This window comes from Miniopterus schreibersii (assembly GCF_964146895.1).
Source record: "Miniopterus schreibersii genome assembly, chromosome: 5".
Classification (NCBI taxonomy): Eukaryota; Metazoa; Chordata; class Mammalia; order Chiroptera; family Miniopteridae; genus Miniopterus; species Miniopterus schreibersii.
In genome coordinates, this window is record NC_138106.1 from 59,087,464 (window position 1) to 59,109,788 (window position 22,325).

General features: G+C 40.4%; 1 protein-coding gene across 11 annotated transcripts in view; it reads right to left on the bottom strand.

Annotated features, from left to right (window-relative positions):
* Positions 1-5,788: 5,788 nt before the first annotated feature.
* The window catches only part of BBX (BBX high mobility group box domain containing), a 253,040-nt gene continuing 236,503 nt past the window's right edge, over positions 5,789-22,325 (bottom strand). For 5 of the 11 annotated variants that reach the window (XM_081138093.1, XM_081138097.1, XM_081138099.1 and 2 more), the window contains 5 exons: positions 20,959-21,048; positions 19,533-19,592; positions 12,435-12,632; positions 10,438-10,624; positions 5,789-6,282 (listed from right to left, as the gene is read on the bottom strand). In XM_081138093.1, coding sequence (XP_080994219.1) covers positions 6,195-6,282; positions 10,438-10,624; positions 12,435-12,632; positions 19,533-19,592; positions 20,959-21,048 — 623 coding nt within the window. In that variant the 3' untranslated portion in view covers positions 5,789-6,194. The remainder of the gene's footprint in view (positions 6,283-10,437; positions 10,625-12,434; positions 12,633-19,532; positions 19,593-20,958; positions 21,049-22,325) is intronic. The other 6 variants (XM_081138100.1, XM_081138101.1, XM_081138103.1 and 3 more) reach the window with 5 other exon arrangements.

A 22,325-nucleotide genomic window follows, 5' to 3' on the forward strand; every position in this document is an offset into this window, starting at 1 on the left:
AAAAACCTGTTTGATATAATTATAATAATTATGTACTGATAGTCTGTGTGTGTTGTTCCAAAGGACAGAAAACCATACTCAGGGTCCCGAGGTTCAAAAACACTGTTTTCAGCAAATCTGAGGTCTGAGTTTATAGTTTAGGTTATAGCTTAGGTTTAGTCTTAACATCATTTGCTTAAGTTGTTACACTTCAGGGAAAGATGGTCTGTCCAGGTCACACTTTTCCCAGGGAGGCGCCTCAAAGATTCCTGTCCTGAGGAGCAGAGTGAAGCTTATCTTCTTTCTTCTGCTGGCTGACCCTGCTCCACACTTCAGGGAAAAGCAACTGAGGCTGCTCAAATGGTGACTCTCAGACTAGCAGTTTAGGGGAGACCATCATTTGACAATCTGAACCAGCTACTTTTACGAAAGCATGTCCTCTACTGTTTTTAGTGGGCATTGTATATTGAAGGCACACACTCCATGGCCAGTAGTGTGAACATAAAGAAATATATTTGAATATCTTTAAAATATTTCAAATTTTTATTAAATATTTTTATTCAGTTTTAAGATCACAGTTAAAGTACTTTAGCATGTTATACACATGACTTACATGTGCAATTTTTAGAAATATCAAATTAAGTATAAGATTTTGAAGAAAGAAATTATATAAATGTGTATATTGACTTTTACTACACATACATCTAGGAAAGCAATAATTCTGTTGTACCATTAAGTAGAAATCATTTATTACATGGCATGTTTACACCAACTCTAAAGAGAACCGAGCCAATTTCTGAAAGCAAAAAAGAAAAAGAAAAAAAGAAAAATAAAGAAAATGAGTGATTCGGTCATGCTGAAACTGTCAACAGACTTAAGATCTGGTGGTCAAATGAAGCTGTGGTTAATTTATGACAAATAAGCAATGCAAACCTATGAGAAAAGCTCATAATCTGGTGTGTGGAATCTCAGGTGGTTTTTATTCTTTTTTTGATAAATTCCTGAGAGCAAGAGACATGTTTAGCGCTAATGAAACGAGAAACGTTGCTGAGCATGTGCTGAGCTCCAGATCATGAACCTTCCCCGCCCCCGGTCCTGCGGCTCAGAGCCGGAGGCACTGACACCAGGCGTCGGGGACATGAGCCAGCCCACTGGGGGCCACAAAGAGAGCTACGTTAGTCTGTGAAGCATGCGCGCCTCTGATTTAGAGCTTGTGAGGTAAGATCTGCGGTGTGGGTGGGAGGGTTTGGAGGCATTGAACTAGGTTCTTGTTACTCAGTAACCAGTTCTGACCTAAGTTATTAGGAAATCTTTGGAAGTAGTAGTTATGTTCACAACAACTAACTCTGTGCATAAAAATCAATTTGAGGGCAGGATCAGTTTTGACCACTGACTGCAACAAGTAAACAGTGGCCAAGAAACTTTTAAGTACACGGTTTCCTCTTTTAATTTATTAGTATAAATCATACCACCACACATAAAATTTGGCCAGGAGAGGAAACATTTTTTTTTTTTTTTTTTAAGAAAAGGTATGTTTATATTTTTTAAAGAAAAGCATAGCACAAACAGATGGAGGCATATGACAGAATCAGATATTTGTCTTGATTTACTCTTTTGTTGCTTCTTGGTTCTGAAATGTAAGGAAGATAATATAATGTCCCCCCTGAAAAGGACAAGGTCATTTATTATGTTGTATAATAAACTCAGCTATCACTTCCAAACTAAAGCAAAGCAGTCCACCCAGTCCTGACGCCTTCACTAGAAGCATCTGGTAAGCGGAACTGAACAAACGGTTTCTTTTTTAAGTACAATGTTAGGAATCTAAGTAAGATAATTTTTAAGAATGCCGAAACTCAAACACAAACTCCAAGTCTAATTCTTTGGGAATGCTTGTATAAATAAAAGCAACATCGAATGAACCATTAGGACACTCTTCGTAAGGTGCAAAACAGGTCCTACGTGGGGCAAGCTAAAGTTTAATTTCCACCCAGCAGTCGCTCTGAATACTTTATAGGTCAAATGTAATAACAGCATTTGCTTCTGCTGCCCACTTTCGGCAAATACATTGTTTTCTCTGGAGAAGGCGGTTTGTGAAGTCAAAACACTGCTGTGGAAAATAGTGGCACTGACGGTAGAAGCAAAACAAGACAAACCTTTGAAACAGGACTTAACTGAAATGAGCTCTTAAAGCCGAGGTAGCCCATTAGAATTGGCCTTATCTGAGGGCTCTGTGGAGCAGTGCAATCAAGGAGGGGCTCTTCCCCGGCATCACATACACCCCCACGATCCCTTTCCGACCGAGGCCTCCGGGCCTCCTGCGGCTTCCTTCCTTCCTTCCTTCCTTCCTTCCTTCCTCCCGGGGAGAGCGGGCGCTTCTCCGGGTGCAGGTGCCGGCTCGGGCCTCCAGCCGCTGGTCTCCACAACACTTGGGATTCATACAGTAGTTTAGCAGGCAGCATGGTCCCACTGCTTCACATTAATGCCAAATGCCAAACTTGGAACAGAGCTATTGGATAATCCCATCCCTCCCTCCCCCACGCATACTGTATAAACAAAAGATGGCATTCAGTTTGCAGCTTCCTCCCGGTTCTCTATCAATTTAAAATTTGCTTGAGTTTTTACATAGGTGCAAACACTGCCATACGATGAGCCAAAGACTGCAGAGTGCAAACAAAATTTTACATGACTCAGGCGGAGTGGCATCTGACTTAACAAGGAAATGACAGGACCAGCCAGACTTGTTCGTAGTGTTCCATCACTTTTTTTCCTGCAGCAGTTTTAATGGCAGGAACTAGAATATCAATGATAACGTGGGAATGATGTCAGCATTTCGGCTTTGAGATGACCTTGGTAGAAAGCTCATCTGACAGAGTTAAATAAATATATTTGATAGAAGTCTGTCAGAATTACAACAGTATGATTTATCCTTTAAAAGGGGTTTGACTGAATTAACACTTTGGATAGAAAAGCCTCATGTGGGGACAGAACCTGTATCTTCGAAGTGGCGGTGGGACACTTTTCCTCTTCCTGACCTCATTACAGTATCCAAACAAACACAAACTTTAAAAGGGTGTCTTACAGTATTTTTTTTTCACTCAGCTTCTTAGAGCTGCAGCTTCAGTTACTATAATATACTCTAAACACTTCAAAATTACATAGGAAATACCCAGAATAACTAAATAAATAAGAGGCTAAAGGAAACTGGAACAGTACTGTGTCTCCATCAGAGACTAAACTATCCACTTCCAGCATCACAGAGAAGGGCTAGGACAACTTTTTTCAAAAGATTTATATACAGGTTTGAATCCAGAAATTAAGGTTAAAAGTATAAATATTGATAATTTCAACTAAGTTCAGAATGGTTTCAGAAAGATATGATACAACAATTTAGAATAAAACAGAGCAGAAGAGCATCATATTTTGGTTTGCTTGAGATATACATAAGGTGCAACAACTTTTTCTCTTGAGGATGCCTGTGGGACAAATGTTAGTGTAAATGGCGCTTGCTGGCAGATTAAGGTACACACTATAGCGATACGATTTTCCAAAATAAAGAAGAATGAGAGAAATGAAATGAAAATGATAAATGGGGGGGGGGGACACTACATGTTGGTCTGAAATATTTGTGCTAACAAATGTTGTTACCTGAAAATACCAACACCCCTTTCCAGCAGATTCAGGGCATGAGAAAAGCACTATTATTGAAATTAAGACTTGCACTCAGAGAAACGACAAGGCGAGTGTCTAGAGAACTATAAAGCTTTGCAGGATTTCTGCTACTCTCAGTGCCTAACCGCTTAAAAATTAAGCATTTCTACAAAAAGGTTTTTTTTTTTTAAAACAGTCATATCCAGTAGGTTGCCCTCCCGCTCCCACCCTGCCCAAGGGAAAAGCCACTGAGGTTTAGGGAAAGCAGATCAAGTAAGATAGTAATCGCATAGAAAAAAGCAATCTTTTGTTTGCTTCTTTTTACAAAAAGGTCCCATGAATATACAGCAATCTCTTGAGGAACTCTACTGAAATGTAATCGGAGGACTGAAGGAGGGTGCTCTGGCAAAAATAGATCTATTCTAACGTGTTCTACAGAATAACAAGTTAGTACCATTGTCAAGGTGCATGTTCTGCACCGTACAATTTTTGTTGTTGGTTTGTTTTTTGGATTTTAGCTAATAATAATTTTAAAATCACTGCTAGCAAGTGGTCCAAAAACTCCCAACAGCCACCAACACTGGGACCCAGCAATTTCCAAACATTCAATTTGTGTTTTGAGATTTAGAAAATGTTAATAAAACAGCATCATAGTAAAAACATTAGGCTGAAATCTGGGGCTGCTCACCTGATTTATTTCTATGTGACTGGGGTTAAGCTTTCACCTCTGATTAACCTTGCTTACGAATTCCTTCTCCCTCCATACACACGGTGAGTATGCATCTTTGAGAATATCACACCACTGCTCTGTTGCCCTCTTTACCTGCTTTGAAAGAAAACCTCTCTCTATTCTTCAATTCTGTTAGTATGTTGTACATATTTCCCAGCACCGAAACTGAAGTAATATCTACAACCATGAAAAGCTAAACCTAGTCAGGACAAATAGAGTCATTTTTTTAATATGGCTATTAGGTCAAATTACAATTAGAAAAAAATCATCATTACAATTCAGTCAAGTATAAATAAGAAAGCTAGATAAAACCTGTAAACTGTCACCACTTAGAGATCTAATTCAAAAGCTTCAAACCTGAACTAATACTATCAAAATCCTGCCAATAAAACCAATAAAAATTATTGCTGGAATCCAATCATTGAAATTTGGTAGTTTGTGCTGTGATGCAAGAGTGGGGAGATACTTTGTGCTATGGAAGAAATACCCTGTAAAATCTGTAGCCTCTGACTAATTTTGATTTATCACTTTGCATCTGTTGCTAGGAAACAAGACACTGAACATCAGGTGGTTAAGTCAATATGTTGAATGTTCTAAGCCAGTTAATCCACTCGGCACTGGCATATGTATGGTGGGTTTTATGTTCAAAAGCAACAAAACACAAAAAGGAAACAGAAACTTGCAGGTGGCCCTTTGACTGAGAGTCCCACTCCGGTCAGGCATACCTCCCGTATCATTTACTCAATACCTCCTTAACAACACAAACTTGAAATGGCTCTAAAAACCTGCAGTGCCCATGAGGCTGTGCATAGCAATTGCTACCCGTCCAGTCTGTCTGGGATGATGGAAAAGGTCTGTGGCTCCAAGTCCACGTGGAGTGAGTGTCTTCAATGTGTTCAGAATAGTGAAGTAATAAGTAATAATACTAAGGTCACTTCTGAATAATATTTTTCTCTATTTTTTTGTTTGTTTGTATGAACGATCCATTGGTCACTTAGACCCCTGTGTAAAAATAAAAGAATCCTCAAGGCATGAAAACATCAGTAATCTGTAATCTGCAGGACTCTTCCCTCGTCTGGGAAAATATTTGCCACAATTTGCCCCAAGCAAATTATTCTTGGTCACTCAAGGCTAAGAAAAAAATTCAGCTTGTAAGAATTGTAATTTTTTTTCTCTTTTTTTTGCCAGCAAACTACCACTCTGGTGGCAAATATAAAAGTGCAGAATATATGGACCACGAGGCCGAGCATACACCGCTAACAATGGTACATCTGCCTGCCCGCGCTGCATGGGAGTCTCGGAACAGGCTTTTTAATATTATTCTACAATATAAATGTAGGTATAACCTATTATATAAACCATCTTAGAACTTAAATCTCCATGTACAAAAAAGACTAAGAATATCTAATAATAACTAGTGCAGTGCGTCAGTTTTTGTTTTTTTGTTTTTTGTTTTTGTTTTGAAAGAATAACTAGGTAATATACGAAACTAGTTTCACACTCTCTGTTGGTAGAAGAGATGCTGGATGAGCTACAGTAAAGGCAGCCTTTGACCAAGTGACCACCTCTTACCGTCAACAGCCTTCAATGATCCCCCAGGATCATTCCATTTCTGCTCATTATCAGACAGAGAACATAACCCACAGAGACTCCGGGTTTCGAACGAACAAATGGGCCCAGGAGGCTAATTTCTGCTTCAAGTGAATCTGGGCCGTGTAGGGCAACAAGCACTTGTTTGCAGTCTATATTTCCCACCACATGGACTCACTAGCATCCCTCGGTAAAGACAAGGCTAGGGTAGTAGGTAAAGCACAAAGTTTTACAATGAAAGGGCGCTTCACTGGTCAGCGCAGGAAATAAGTACAGGAGCCTGTGGCATTTCTTTTGGCTGTCCATCGTGGGTGAGCGGAGTAGATCTCTGACCTCTGTGAAAGAAGAGAAAGGAAAAAAAAGAAATCCCTTATTCAGGGTATATTATCAGAAATAGGAGAGGATGATGCATAACACATAGCCTGCCAATAACTTGTTTAATAGCTACGGCTGACTTCTTACTTACGCTGTTTAATTAAAATCAATTTTGTCCTTAGAACTTCTTTCCTTTTTTTTAAAGAATTTCTTACCTCAATTCCCCTCACACAACTCAACAACACAGTGTGTACCCCACTGACCACCTCCATTTTGTAGAACCTGAAGCAACAACACATTTGGGAAATTCCCTAAGAATTGGGAACCTTTAAGTCAAGGGTTGAGGTTCTGGAACAATAATCTTCCTCTAGAGTCACCGAAATTATAAAGATGACACACTCCTTTCCTTGACTTGCCTGAGGGGAAAACTTTCCTATCCTAGTTGATAACTGCCAGGCTCATTTCTTAAGTTGTGTAATAATAAACCAAATTTAGAACGTAAGGCCAATAAAGGCAGTGGTGCCTGAAGAGAAAGAGGTGTACTGTGACTCAAAAAATAAGTGAAAACATCAAAACCCTCCTAACTTAAGATTAAGTTTCACAGGCATATGGACAGAGGGTGTATAGGGGAAAAAGGCAAGTACCGACTAAATTTTAGTGTGAGAAAATCCAGTTCATTTGGGCCCAAACCAACACACAGGGGGAGAGAATTCTAGGCAAGAATAGAAAATTCACGGAAATTCCCATCATCTGGATTGGAACTACACCTAACATAGCTGATTCCTCCCCTCCATACAGCGTTTAACGAATAGGACAAAATACAATTTATTTCACAGTTATAATAAAACTGTTCAAAATACTTGGTAATTTCTACAGAGCTTCTCATTCTAAAAAGATAGGCTTGGGCACCTCCTTGACATTTCCCAACAGGCCTCCCAAGCCTGCAGGCTGCCCACCTGCTGCTCTGGCCTGCGATGGTCTGCAGCACACAGCACAGAGCTGAAAGTATGTGCTGGAGCAGCAGTGGTTTTTGTTGGTTTGAAGGTTTCAATACAGTATCTTCTTCAGATTACATAGAACAAAAGGTGCTATTTTAAAACTCAAATTATATCTGCTCCATAACTATATCCTCTCTCTTGATGAACAGAAAAGAAAAACAATGTAGATAAAGGACAACATTTGGGGATGTCAGAATCCAATGATCACTTAGCCTAAGATATTAGGATTTCAGAAAAACAAAACGTGTGTTACAACCAAACTTCTGGATTAATCTGTTTGTTCATGTGGGGATGCTGTAAGCACCAACTGTTCAATACATTCAACCCTGTTCAAGAAAGATGAAATTAAAATGGTATTATTTACCTTTAAGACTGAATATATAGTAATATTATAAAGCCAAAAGAATTTAATAAGTATGAGAAAAGGAAACAAAGAGAAAAAAGACAGGAAAGTAAAAAATGAGAAGGAAAATGTAAAAATAAAAATAAAAAAGAGAAAACAAGAGGAGAAATTGGGGTGAAAGCCCAGCTTAATCAATGGAAAAGGCAGGCAGGAGCATGATGGGAGAGAAAGGTGTGGCTGCAACTAATGACGGTTCCAGTTCCCCGTGGAGGGTCAGGAGATCCTTCTTGACTTTCCGGGACGTGAGAGATGCCTGCGACAGCAGCGCCGTGGAGCAAAGGTAAAGACGCTGGAGTTCAAGGACCTGGGTCCAAACCTTAACTCGGTTTGGCGGCATGATCCTGGCAAGTTAATTCACCATTTGGTCCAACATTAAAATGGGACTAAAAAGACCCACCTGGCAGGGTTGATTTTAGGATTAAGTTTAATGAACTTTCCTCCTTATAAAACTCCTCGTAAAGGAACAGGCTCTCAACAAAGGTTTAATTAAACATCCTGTTTCCTGAGTTTTGTAGAACTGCCTTTTTACACTGGGTTTTCGAACCTAATGTTAAGATTTCTTGTGGCAAGAATGCCGGTAATAGCAGGTAGCATATTTCTACCCCTAGCTCTGCTGACCACCCTCTAAATGCCTAAGCAATAATTAATTGATGGGCAACCAGGTACAATTACATGAAGTCTATAGGTAGAGGGCGGCCTGGTAGCTCTCCTTTCACAAGTAGGGGCTAAAGTTACAACTAAGAGGCCCTGGGGGGGAACTGTCTTTCTAGATAGTAAGAACACTAACCATTTGCTAAACTGATAATAAAATTTTAGTGAGCAATATTGTTCTTCTAATGGGAGGTAAAAACAACAAAAAAAACCCCCTTACTTACACCACTTTTTCTATGCTGTTAGCTAACTTAGGCAGGCATAATTCAAGAACACCTCACTTATTCATTCGCCCATTCATCTGTTCATTCATCCACTATTGTGCCAGGGACTAAGGAAGCTGGGGACATGGAGAATAAAACCAGTGCTTTTTCCCCCCCAAATACACTGGAGGAGACAGAAGCATGAACAAATAGTTACAAATCAAAGTGGCGGCTGGCCTGTGAGAGGTGTATACGGAGTACAGAGACTTCAGGGGGAGTGAGAGAAGGCAAAGAACGAGGGTTGGAGGAGCACAGGCCCGCCGGAGAGGAGGAGAAACGGAGGCAAGAAAGAACGTGGCTCGTCTGGGCAGGAGCGAGCAACCCCAGCTGGCTGCAGGGCAGGGAAGAGGGCATGGTGGTGGTGAGAGTGGGATGGCTTGCTCGGGAGCTTTGCTACTGGACACCAGAAGTTGTGGGCAGCCAGTTAACACAGCAACGGTGTGACCACAGGCACGTACAGGAGAAAACGCTGTCAACAGCAAGGGGACTGTGCAGTAGCCTTTTGAGCCCTGAATTATGATCCCCTCCTCCCCACCCCCAATCCTTACCACTCAGGCACATGCTTGATTCTGTCTGTCTGTGAGTTTGTCCTCTGGGTTCGAGTGTGAAACGCCGTGAGTGGAAAAGTGTCTGTGCAATCCTCTCCCTCAGAGCCTGAGCAGGTTTAACAATGTCAGCATTCGTGTGCTGTTAGGCACTTGCAGTGCACACATGAAAAGAAATTGGACCTGTTGGAAATACCTAGAGGCTATTTGTGAGGCAGGACTGGGACTGTAACGTGACAGGTAAAGAGCAAGAAGCAAACAAAGCTCCTGTCTGGGCCTCCTAAACCTGACGTGAACAAGGGAATGGAGCCTGCCAGGCGGGCATACAAGTCGTCCTTGATTCCAAGCTCTTTTGTACTGAAGACTGAAAGGCTAAGAAGTGGCTCATCTGTGGGTAATCCACTCTGAATAAAAATATGAAATATCCGAATTTACAAAAGGCGTTTTTGCTTCCCCAAAGATCCATTAAGTAGCAGAAGACTCAATCATGCACTTAGAAGTTAATATGCTTTCTGGGGGGCTTTACTGAGTTCAAAAGGCATCCATGTCTATGATCTAGGCTGATCCTTACAACCAGGTGATTCTTTGGGAACAGCACTGTGCTCAATGCAGGATGAGAACACTGAATCCCAGGGAAGTCAATTACTCTGTAAAAAACACAGAGTGGAAGATAAATCAGATAAATCCAGAGCTCCTGCCTGCCCTGAGTCAGACACCAAGGTGCTCTTTTCCTAAACCAACACTATCTTCTCCTGCTGGTACCACTACTGCCACCGACACCATCCTCAGGGGGGTGTTTACCACCTGCTAGCACTGCGACATGACATTTATTCCACATAACGTCTATGGAAAGAGTACCAGTTACACACATTTTATAGGAGGAAAACAGAGGGTAGAGAGGTGAATGACCTTGCTCAAGACCTTGCAGACTGCAGGTGACAGAGCTTGGACTCAAACCCAGGTCTGAGGCCTGACTCCAAATCCCATGCTTAGTGATTAGAGAATGCCGCTGCTTTGCCCTCTCAGGCTTTTTACAGAAATGAAAGTTTAGCCACAGAGTAATATGTTCAAAATAAAACAGTTGCCTGACTATATCCTCTCATATTTTCCCACACTGCTAATTAGCACATGCACTCTGTAACCTCACATAAATATCCCAAGTCTTATGTACCCACAACGCATTGTGAAACATATACAAATGACATCAGAAAAGCTGACTGTCTTCCATGCTGCTTTCTCCACCCCTGCTCTATGGAGGGGATGACATTGAACCGGGTCCCCAGAAACCTGGGGAACGAGGCTTCCCACCACTAACCTGTGCACGTTTTCCATGGCGGCCACTTCGGCCAGCGCGGCCAGGCTGAAGAAGGCAGACACGGCGGGCATCTCGGGGGTGCTGCTCCGCGTCTCGGCGGCCTCGCGGCTGTGCGCGCACTCGTCATGGCAGCCTGTCTCCGTGACTTTAGGGAGACTCCTGTGCAGTTGTTCCTTTGGTTTGTCATCTGTAACGAGAGGGAAATCCATCAGGAGAGGCTCCCTCTGTTCTCTCAAGAGAAAACTCTGTGCCAGACCATGTGGCATGAGTCCACATTCTTTACTGTTCACTCTTGACATCCATTGAATATTAAGGCTTTTATAGAATCTCTTCTTCCACGGTCACAAAACTCTTTTATTAAGCTCGACCGCAGTGTCCTGAAGCTGAGCAGAGCAGCTGTGCTTTGTTCAAGGTCAAAGAACAGGTCAGTCTTGGAGAAGGAAAAATGGGCTTGGCCAAAATAAAACCCAAGGGACTTCTGCAGGGGGGCCTGTGGGTGCTGTAAAGGGTCCTTAAAACCCTGACCGACCAAACGATTCTGATGCAGCCGCAGCTGCCCTACCTACTGGGACACTCAGTGTGCTGTGACGCCAATACTTACAGGGCGACACTAACCCAATGAGATCCCAAGCTGTCAGTTTTGTTCTGAAGACCTACTGAGAGGAAGATGAAGATGAAGAGCCAGTGTGCCTGTTGGAAATGGGTCTGCTGTCTTTATCATGTAGCCACGATAGAAGGGCAGGTTTTAAAAACATTTCAACTACAGAAAATAATTGATAAAGGCAGTAAATGTCATATGTTAAGTGAACATGAAAGTGCTATGTGCTTTCCTACAAGAAAGAGCATTTTCTAAAATCTTTCACTCTTCCTATGAGTGAAAATGAGGCCATAACAATTTACAAAATGAAAATCACAGAACAGAGCCCACAGTGAACAGGAAACAAGGGCCTGCTGGGCTAAATATTAGGGAAACTAGGTTCTAGTCTTCATTGGGCTTCTGTTTAGTAGTTCAAAGCATTCAAAACAAAATTGTACCCCTTTGAGCTTCATCTCTTATATGACAGGGTAAGACTGGGGATCTTTATTATGCTTTATGGTTCTAACAATTTACATATTATGCAAAACAAGTGCACAAAATTTACTAATCGTCCTCTAATTCTACCTCAGCAAACAATGAATCTCAACGACTAGATTAACCTAAATCAGATATTTATAAATCTTACTCTCAAAAAAACATTCATTTAAACATTTTTTTTCCTATTTATAGAATTTATTATGGACTTTGATTTTTTTTCTGGATTAGGGTGGGGATAGGGACACTTCCTTCAGGGCTCACAGAATGAGATGCAAGAGGTGATAAAAGGTAGACAGGCAACAGCTAAGACCACTAATGCTGAGTTGGCTTAGCACCGCTAAGATGGTGGAGAAGTTCACTGTAGGTTAAGAGTTGGTTAAAGATTAGCCCAGAGAACTAGAGAAATCCAGAAGCATTCTCAAGTTCCCTGGGTGGTCTGAGTCAGCTTTACAGAAATGCTGGGTGCTTCCAAAGGTGCCGTAATTCATTGGTTTAAATGCCTGGTAACCTGGCTTGAAGTGACTTGAGCTGTAAGCCATGGAGAAATACTGATTCATCTGGTATTTTTAAAAGCCTAGGATCTTTGGGAATTTATCAAGACTGTTTTTGTGCATGCTGAGAAAAGAAAGGAGAAGCTGACAGTCCTAAAAATTACATTTCCTTCCTAGGAATTCAAGATATGTTTTTAGGAAAAGAGCTATGATTTTAAAACATGGATTAAAACATGTACATTAGAGAGTCTGTAGGAAACTAGTTCTCAAGGAGATCCCGAAAGAGAAAATGTTTCTGTGACCAAACCCACAGAACAGACCTATTTGTTAGTGAGGACCCACAGTGGGCGTATAGTCATTTGCTGGCCCAAGTAGCCATGAGGGTCAGCTGCTTGGTCTGGTTATCTGTGTCTAAAGCTCCCTCTTCTTACCCAAAGTACCTCCTGCTGGTGACACCCGGCCATCTGCTGTCCTGACCAGGTGTGTGATCTTGGTTTTCCTTGCTTTTCTCTTTTGGCTGCCCACCAGGGGTTCTTGCGTTGCTGTTGGCTCTGGAGTGTTGGGAATGGATGGGGTATTTTTAACCTTATGAGCAGGCTCTGTGGTGTTTTTGTCTTCTGTAAATATGGCTGAAATAGGACAAACCATATATAGTTACACACAAAAACAAAAGGCACCAACATTGCTCTCGGAAGGACACATTTCTCAATGTCTGACTCATCTGAATGGAGAACTTACATTCAGATTTTTTTAAAGTACTGATGGGGAAAATAAAGCAATGCCCATAATCTTAAACAAATATATTTCTGTTTGCTTTGAGAGATTAAGTACAGAGGATTAAGATGTCTTTTCTCTCTCTCTCTCAACAGAATACTGAACACCAAGAGGCCAATGAAGTAACATTTTCTACATGTTTGGATCTTGTAGATTGGTGGAGAAGAAAGTATAAATCTGTGTCAACTGTGTCCCAATTGACCACAATTTCTACATGTGATCAGAGTCCCTATCTGAGATCCCTGTGGCCAGCTGGTCTGAAGAGGATGATAAATTTCTCTTCTTCGGAGGACACTAAGGTTAAACATGTGCTTCTTAAAGTTATAGTTATCCCTGGGACATCCGCTTTCAATGACCAAGCTGGACTGATCAGAAAAAGAAGCCCTCAGTGAGGGCTGACCTTCTCGCCGAAGGCTCGGCAAGGATATGACACACACTGGTGAAGCCAGCTCGCAGAGACACTCTCCTACTGGCTAAATTCCAGGGCCAGGTGAAGGTGCTTAGTGAGATAATTTAATGAGATGCCATATGTCAGAAGGGCTCCTTGGAAAGCTTAGTTTTAGGTCCCTAATTCTGATTGGATTATCAGTAAATCATTTAATAGCACCTGCTTATATCCTAAATACCACAGTCAAGAGCAAGGAACACATCTGCCACCAAAGACTTGCTCCCAGTTCAAACATTTGGGAGTGCTTGTGTTTTTCTTATATACTCATTTCCTTAGGCGCTCCTCCATCTCCCTTTTCCCTTAATTTCATAATAAGACAAGAATATGCAGATACGAGTATAGTAAGCATTCAGAAGCACATGCATGTAGTCATGTTTCAGGACTGGGACTTTTTTATTCCAGTGGCTGAAGGTCTCTTGGGCAGGAAAGAGATGCATCTTTCCATTTTCTGACTATCCAATCTCTTAAGACAAGCACAGAAATTGTTTTGGACAAAGGAGAGGGGAGTATGGCTCAGGAAATCAAGGTCTGACGTGACAAACTCCACACAAACTAGACCTGGAGGATAACTGCAGGCACTTATCAGAGGAGGGTGTGAAGGCAGACACTGGAAATAAGACAATATTTATGTAATGCAGGAAGTGAAAACCAGCTGTAATAGGCAAAGAACAGAGTGAGATAAGAATATAAAATAATGCAGTTTATATATAAATACTTGCATAGGCTCCATTCAAAATTTTTAATCTAGCTCCCTAAAGGGTTTAAACACATCCTTCAGAAAGGAGGGCTATAAATTTGTAAGATCTTTGCCCTCAAGAGGTTGATTCCAGGCTTCCCAATCCACAACAAGTGGGAAATAATTTCAATTACATCAAAAGAAAGGCTGTAAAGCAAAAATCATAACATAATTTAGGGCTTGGCCTTACCTCAATATTGCATAATAGATGGCTGTGTGAGGACAGGCTTAAGATAATCATTATTTTTAAAAAACCCACAGTATTTGGCAATGTTCCCAAACACCTTTTCAAGCAAATAATCAAAAGTTAGAAAAAAAGCTCCTTTTAAGTTGTAGATTTATCCTCAGGTCAAACAGTCAGCATATTTATACTTTGATATTTAGTATAACAGAGGCAGTGGTGGTATATATTTAATTTTTTTTTCCGGTCTGAACTTCAATAAAAGCAAAATCAAAGATACTTTGGTTAGAAACACTCCAATGATGTTTCATGACTGTGCATTCGCCTTGAAATTCAAAGCTTCCTCTGGGTTAGAGCCCAAATCTGAGTTCACAATGAGGATTAAAGAACCTCTACTGGATATTCACAAGCTTCATACTTTGTAATTTCGTATTCAGATCCATCAGTTGTCCCTCTGATTACAGGGGAATCTTACTTGCCTCTCCAGTAGGATCACTACATTATAGATGCACCTTCCAGAGAGAACATTTACCTCTTCTTCTTCCCAGAAAAATCCAGAACTTGTGGAAATAAGGGTATAGCAAGTTCCAAAGAGGAAGGGTATATTACATTAGAAGACCACTTATTGAAAGAAAAAGGAAAGAACCAGGGAGGTCAAAGAAGAGGCATGGACACCCAAAAAAGGGCCAAGTGGGCTGGGCATGATGACCTGGTTTCTACAGAAAGATCGTGGGGTGATGGAGGATTCCACTCATGACTTTTAAATTCACTAACTGTAGGACTGGTCTCAGTTTCTTCATGTGAAGATGGAGAATGGACTCAATTCATTCTGAAGGAGCCATCCAACCCTAAAATTCTTTTCATTTTGCCACAAGCCTAAAATCAGGGTCCTGATCAGGGAAAAGCAAGTCTGTAGCCTGCTCCAGAGGATCAAGGCTTGAAAAGAGTATTCCCTTAATAAAGTATATGAATATTGTCTAACCACTATGCTGTACACCTGAAACTAATACAAAATAATATTGAATGCAAACTGTAATTGAAAAAAATAATAATAAAGAGTCCTCCCTTGACTAGGACTGTTAGATTTTTTGTTCTTGGTGGGCTTTCAAATGGCTTCATTTCTATCCAATGCTTACTCCTTTTCCTGTGTGTTCCAGATGAATTGGTAAAAACACAATAAAAAGCCAAGGGATGGCTGCAAAGGGACTGCAATGGGAAGTACTTCTCAGGCCTGAAAGCACATCAGGATTAGGGGGAAGCTCAGAAACCAGCATACAAGGAGCCAGGGGGTCAAGGCAGGCCTGCTAACAGATACCAGTGATCACAAGTCCCAGAGGCTGTCTACTGGGAGATGGTAAAGGAGTGTGAATCAGGTTGTAGACTAAAAGGCAAAAAAAGAGAATATAATGCAAGTTCTCATAAATTCCCCAAAAGGAGGCAATGCCACCTCTCTGGATGTCACCTTCTCTAAGCCTCCTGTCAGATCTGAAAGTAACTTTGGGCCCTGAGGATTGTCTACATTTGAAAAGGGAGTGTAATGTGATCTTGCTAGAATGTGGAAAAAGCGTTAAGAGTGAGTCCTACCCCATGCTTTAACCCAGGTGTTAAGCTCAGAACATCTAGTCTTGTCTGGTGGCCTACGCAGACTTCAGGGTGAGCACTCTGGGAGAACCCTCCACAAGACCGAAGAATTGGGAAAGGCAGGTAAGGCTAAGTCAAAGAAGTTGTTGTCTGGGACAGGACAGCAGACCCGAGTCCAGCAACATTAGCAAACAAAGGCTTGGTGGTAAGAGGCAGGAAACAGAAAAAGCTCAGGGAGGAAAAAAGCCCAAAGCTGAGTATCAAGAGAGCAGGCCCCTCCCTTTTTTTCCTTTCTGACAAACTAATGGAAATGTGAGAAAAGAAAGGCTTGTCATCTAAAAACAAATTAAGTCATTTCTCTTTTGGCTTGTAATTGAACACACAAACCTACCCAAGCACTGCAAAACAAATCCATGGGGCTGGCTTTTCACTCCAAGAGCATCGTAACACACTTGGAGCGAATCATCTGAGAGAGATAATGGGAGCTCACTCCTGGAGCAGCATTAGGAATGTGGCAGCAACAGAATCATGTTTTCCACACTACTCTCAAAATGTGGAGTATATTTTTGGTATTGTACCCCAGGAGACCACTGGAGTGCTCCAGAGTCATGAATTCACATTCCAACTAGGGGAACCCAACTTGCACTGAAATCATTAGAGCCAAATCTGGAATCTCATTGGTTTTGGCTGGTCTCCCCTGAGCTGAAAAGGCAGCCGGCCGCTTGGAAGAGGAATCCAAGGAGTGAGCCCAATCTAGGGGTCGGAGACCGTGCTGCTTTGAACTGAGAAGAGAGACAAGTCAGCCTGAGCGCTATGGCTCATGTTTGAAAATCCAACTATAAACCAAATTTTCTCTGCTGTAATTAGATGTATTGCAAATAAACTAATTTTATGAGATTCCTAGTCTGAGGTTTTGGGTTTTCTTTTCTTATAGGATACCATTTATAACTTCAACATCTGAGCCAAATAAGGACCATCTACAGAAATGCCTGAAAAATGGAAACTGTAGCACCCAATATGCTTTAGTGGAAAGACCACTGGTTCCTTCCCTTCCTGCTTCTGTTGGTCAGGCTTCAATTCCTTATCATGTATTTCGGGCTAATAAGCCCTCCTTACTTTACTGAGGCTGCTGTCAAGATTAGTTTTCGCAAAAAAATACGTGTAAAAGTCCTTTGGAAACTATAATGTAATATTAAGTATTAATTATCATCATCATTTTCATCATAATTAGAAACCTCTAGTTTAGGCATGAGCATGACACCATACTTGGTGGAAAGATAAAATGACAGAGGTAGGTTGTCTTGGTTTATCTGAAAATTTTGCCTTTAATTCTAGGCTCTAGGCAATCTTTACCTATGATCTAAAAAAGTTTCAAGAAATGGTTTAGTGATTTTGAATTTTAAAAGCATTGGGGGAAATACTTAAAACAGATTATAAGCTTAGCATTTAAACCTCAGATATGATTACTAATCACCTAAAGGTTTCTGATATTTTGGGGGGGAAAAAATATATTTGCAATCCAATTATACTCAGGATGATGTAAAGAAAACGTAATGAACTTTAAGTGCTCCACTTTAACAGAAGTCAGGAACATCTAGCAGCTGCATAGCCTCAGTGGCATCAACATTTCTATTACAGGTATCAGCATTTCAATTACAGACATCAGCTATATACAACTCCTGTCTAACCTCTGACTAGGGTGGCTTACACATACTACAATGATCCTGATTACGGTTTCATTTTCTTGTATTTTTAAACTCTCAAAAGTAAAGTTTTAATAAGCAGTGATGTGGCCATAGGTGAGAGGATGAAGTAAAGAGCTGAGATAATTTACAAAGTACACAGTTTACCCCCCAAACAAGTAAACGCAGGGGATGGTGTGAAAATAAGTAACAAGAAAAGAAAAGGTCACTTTAAATTACTGGTAATTTCCAGTGCTCAAACTGATTCCTTTTTTCCTGGCCACGTAAAATGAATTTGCCCTCTACACTACAAGGAGTGCCATTTCCAATGCATGTTCTCCAAAGTTTTGCCTCATATTCATTAATCATAAGTATAATTAAATATCACCAATAATAACTGTATTTCCAACTAAACCCTTGGGACTACCTAGAAGACTCAAAATTGATGTACCTTTCTATTACCGAGAGGGCAGAAAATTAGGACTTCTGAATTAACCTACTTTCAGCATCACGCCACCCACTCAAGATATCACAGTAATAAAATCAAGTGTTAGAGAGAAAATGAAATTTATGGTTCATGTATTACCGCACCTCATCATTTACCCCACCCCACTACATGCATCACATACATACATACACAGTCCCAACACGGACAGTGAATCCTAGTGAGGTTGACCAATCTGTCCTACTGAAACAAGCTCTGTAGAGGTGAATCTGAGACCAGCACCCAGGTTAACCCACTCCTACCTAATTCATTCTTTCTACTACACTGCACATGCTATGATAACCCATTTTATATGAGGTAGGCTTTTTATTGTTCAAAAAACAAAATGTTTAGACCAGCGTCATTTCAAAAAAGTACTGTGGTCTTAAATGCCTCTTTTAGATTCCTCATCAGTGCCTTATATCTATCAAATCTGTGTAGAATATACTTTTTAAATACACAGAGCTAATCTATATCAATTTTGGGATGTCAGGTTTAATGCTGAGAGTAGTGTAACAATTTATATTTTATTTTGCCAGCTTAAGTACAGAAATAATACTCCATAGAGGTTGTGATGTGAAGTAACAGGTCAGAAAACAGATCTGCTCCTGGCATTTTCTGTGAAAGTAAGTGGTGTAAAAGCACTCATGCGGCTCATGTGAACTGTACCAAACAAAAAATTTCATGTTTATAATGAACTCGATTTTGAACAGTTTTGATAAACATCTTTAAAACATGAGTATTTTTTGATAAATGATTTAGACTAAATGTGCATTTTAATTTTTTTCTCCTTTTTAGTAAAAGAATGAGTGTGTATTTGGGAGAGTCCACAGACGTGGCTGCTCATTAAGTTCCCCTTTCTGGCCATAAGAGGTTGACCTGGATGACCACTAAGGTCCCTTCTGGTTTTCAAATTAATCAGCTCTTAATTAAGCACTACAAAAACAGTCAGTTATTTTAAGTGATCTACAATGGAAAAAGCAAGTCAATGGGAAGAAGAAAGGATGGCTCCTTAGCCATCACAGAAATGAGCATTCACCTGAGGGTTCAGTATTTAACAGAAATTAGATAAAGTCACAAATAAACATGACTGTGCAAGATTCTGAAATAAAGTCTACACATAGAACCTGTAACATACACTGGTCTTATACAGGCCCCTTTTTTGGCTATACATAAGCCCCAGAGACATTCCATTTAAACATATTTACAGGTACTGGTAGGTTGGTTAGAAAAGAAAGTTCAGGCCAGGATCCATTTCCACAGGCCTACGCATGCCCAGCCCACCAGGACAGCCCACTGATGCCCTATTCTAACTCCCTAAATATCTGCCTGCAACACGAACTGCAAAGCTAAATAGTTTTAGTTATGAAAAATCTGGTTAATGTGGCTCAAAGGTTACAAATCCCACTTTGACAAATTGAACTCCATATGACACATTCATTACCTGACCCTGAAGCAGGGTCAAAAATATATCAGTTTTGATTTGAAAATTTAAAATGACCCAATTATGAACACTCAGGTCTAATGCTGTTGGTTGAGCTCATATACATCCCACTTTTTAAAACCTATTAAAATTGTGCCATTTCCAGCACAGATGAGCTAAAACAATACAATGAATATTGCTTTTTATTTATTTTTTTTACCTTCTGTAGGGTGAATGGCATCCAAGAAGAACTGCTTGTTTGACCATTTATCCCCACTTCCTAAAAACAATGACAAAAAAGAAAAGTGAAACTTTACTCCTAGTATAGATATATGCACTACAAAAACAAGACAATCTACAAAATGACTTAAATAAAAAGCATTATCACACAAATAAAGCAGAATTTTATTTCAACTATTTAATTCTCAAAGTGGCATTTGCCAACTAAAATAATTAGGGTATACAGGAAATGAATTAAATAAAAATAAACAAATTTATCTTTTATGAAATACATTGTTGGATGAATTCTATGACTTTAATCAAGAAAATCGGAAGATCAGCTAAAAGGAAATGATACAAGCTCATATTTTACCTAAAGAGTGATGTTTCTCCACTGGAGGCAGATTAAAAAACACACTAACATACAAAAGAAAACTAAGAGGCTGAGTGGAGGTGAAAATAAAGCCCAAACTAAGTCAGAGGTTACATACAGGAACACGCAGGCACATATGTCTACACATTGGAGACAGCTGCATTTGAAGCCTCCCCCAGAAAAAGGAGAGGCTTCACATCTGGCCATGCAAGTAGGATGCAGTGGGCATCAGATGGGCAGGCTCACGGCAGCCACAACACTGACATGCGGGGAGGTGCTAAAGAGCCTGACTCCAGGACACGCGGCTGTACTGAACGAAATGGGGAGATTTCTCTTTCATGTGAAAGAAGAGCGGGAGTCCTGAACTGTGAGAAGAAAAAAAACCTTAGATGAGCCCTGACGAGGTCCAAGGGCCCATCAAGACGGTAACAATGAGACTTAGGTCCAGAGTAAAGGAAGGGTAGAGTGCCGTACATCTCCAGTGCCCTCTGGAAATAACAGTGACGGGACTGAAGGAGGTAGAGAGAAGAGTGTGGCAAACGATGAAGTATATAGTTGGGGGGAAAAAGGGTGTCATGACTTAGGAGTGAAATCCTCCCCGACAAGAATCCTCAAGTGTCAGAGAAAGTAGAGAAACCGTGGGACTTTCATATGATTATGAAATTGGTACGGTTTCAGGTGGTCCTGGTGTGAATGAAGGCTCCCGAACATGAGAAAAAGAATTGTCAAAGAAAATAAGTGGATAAGAGCTCAAGAAAACTAAATTACAAAATGCATCAAAATACAGATGAGAAAAAGCAATTTTAGGTTTCACATGGAATTCTGAAAATAGAGACAAATATGCGATTTGAGTAGAAATCCAAGTGAAGGAGCTCTCTCTTTGCAATGAGCTGCAGAATTAGAAATCACGAATGTGCCTGCACCAGGAGCCGATGCCAGTGAAGCCAGCCAAGGGGAGGAAAAGGCAAAGCCAGTGCGCAGAAGCAGTGCTCAAAGATGAACTCGCAATGGAGGTGGCCGGGAAACCTTAATGGAGGATGGGAGGCGCCAATACCTTTTTCTGGAACATTAGGCTTCTCCTTTTTGTGCTTATATTTGCTGACAATTTTGTGGAATAAGTTCTTTTTCTGAGACTGGAAAGAACCTATAGACAATATTAATATAAATATATTTTAAATTCACAATGTTCCATAAAACAATACTGTGTGTTTCTAAATAATTACACCCTCCTCCCACGTGTGGAATAAGCAAACTGAGTCATAAGAAATGTCCCCTTGAGTTGTTACTCATTTAATGAGTGCTCAGTCTCCTTCTTTAGGCTTATATAAAACCCAGTGAAGTTTTCCTTCGAAATGTATTGGGCAGAAGCCTCCATTAGGGCTAGGACTCCCTCAGCAGAAACTAGAGATTTAGTAACTAGAGACAGACCATAACTAATAACAACAGAGTGGTTGTAGTCTGTAACAAAGAAAAGATTTTACTTTCGATTCCCAAATATCATGAAGAAAAGGACAGCAGGGGCATTCATCTCTCCTAAGAAACTGATTTTCACAACAAGGACAGAACTCTCAGGGTAACGGTTGGCCTGATAGCAATAGATATAGCTCTCTAGCCTTTTCTGAGGATATTCTAGGAAGAAAAAAGTGATTTAAAAATAGAAAAATATTTGCCAAAAATTTTTTTCCAGTGCAGGGAGAAGCCTCAGAGCGTATCTTAGTTTTCTCAGATAGAGAAAACAGAAGTGAGATTTTTCAGTCACCAATCAGAAATGCCCACAAGAGCACTGACCACCCCCCCAACGCAGGTTATTTCTATACTTGGTTGATATTCCTATGTGAAATGACTTAACCATTTAAATAACTTCTGCTTCCTCATCTTTAAATGGGAATAACAACAATGTCTAATTCATAGGCTTGATGTGAGGATTAAAAAGTTAGAAGCTCTGGACTCTGCCCCTGCTGCATCTACCCACCTACCAGCACATGCAACCACATGCTCTGCCTTCCAGAGGCAAATTATGCTTCTGTCTAAAGTGCACAATTCAATGATGTTATATGCACAGATTTTTGCAACCATCATCATTTTGGAGCATTTTTATCATCTCAAAAATAAATCCCATACCTTTAGCTATCACTCTTCCCTATAACTATATTCCCCCATCCCTAAGCAATCACTAGTCTACTTTCTCTCCATATATATTTTCTATTCTGGAAATTTCATATAAATGAAATAATACAATATGGTCTTTTGTATCTGTATTCTTTCACCTGGTATAATGCTTGCAAGGCTCATCCATGTTGTAGCATGTATCAGTAGTTCATTCTTTTTTGAATGATATTTAATACTGAATAATATTTGAATAATATTTCATTATGTGGCTATAATACATTTTGTTTGTCAGTTGGTGGGCGTTTGAGTTGT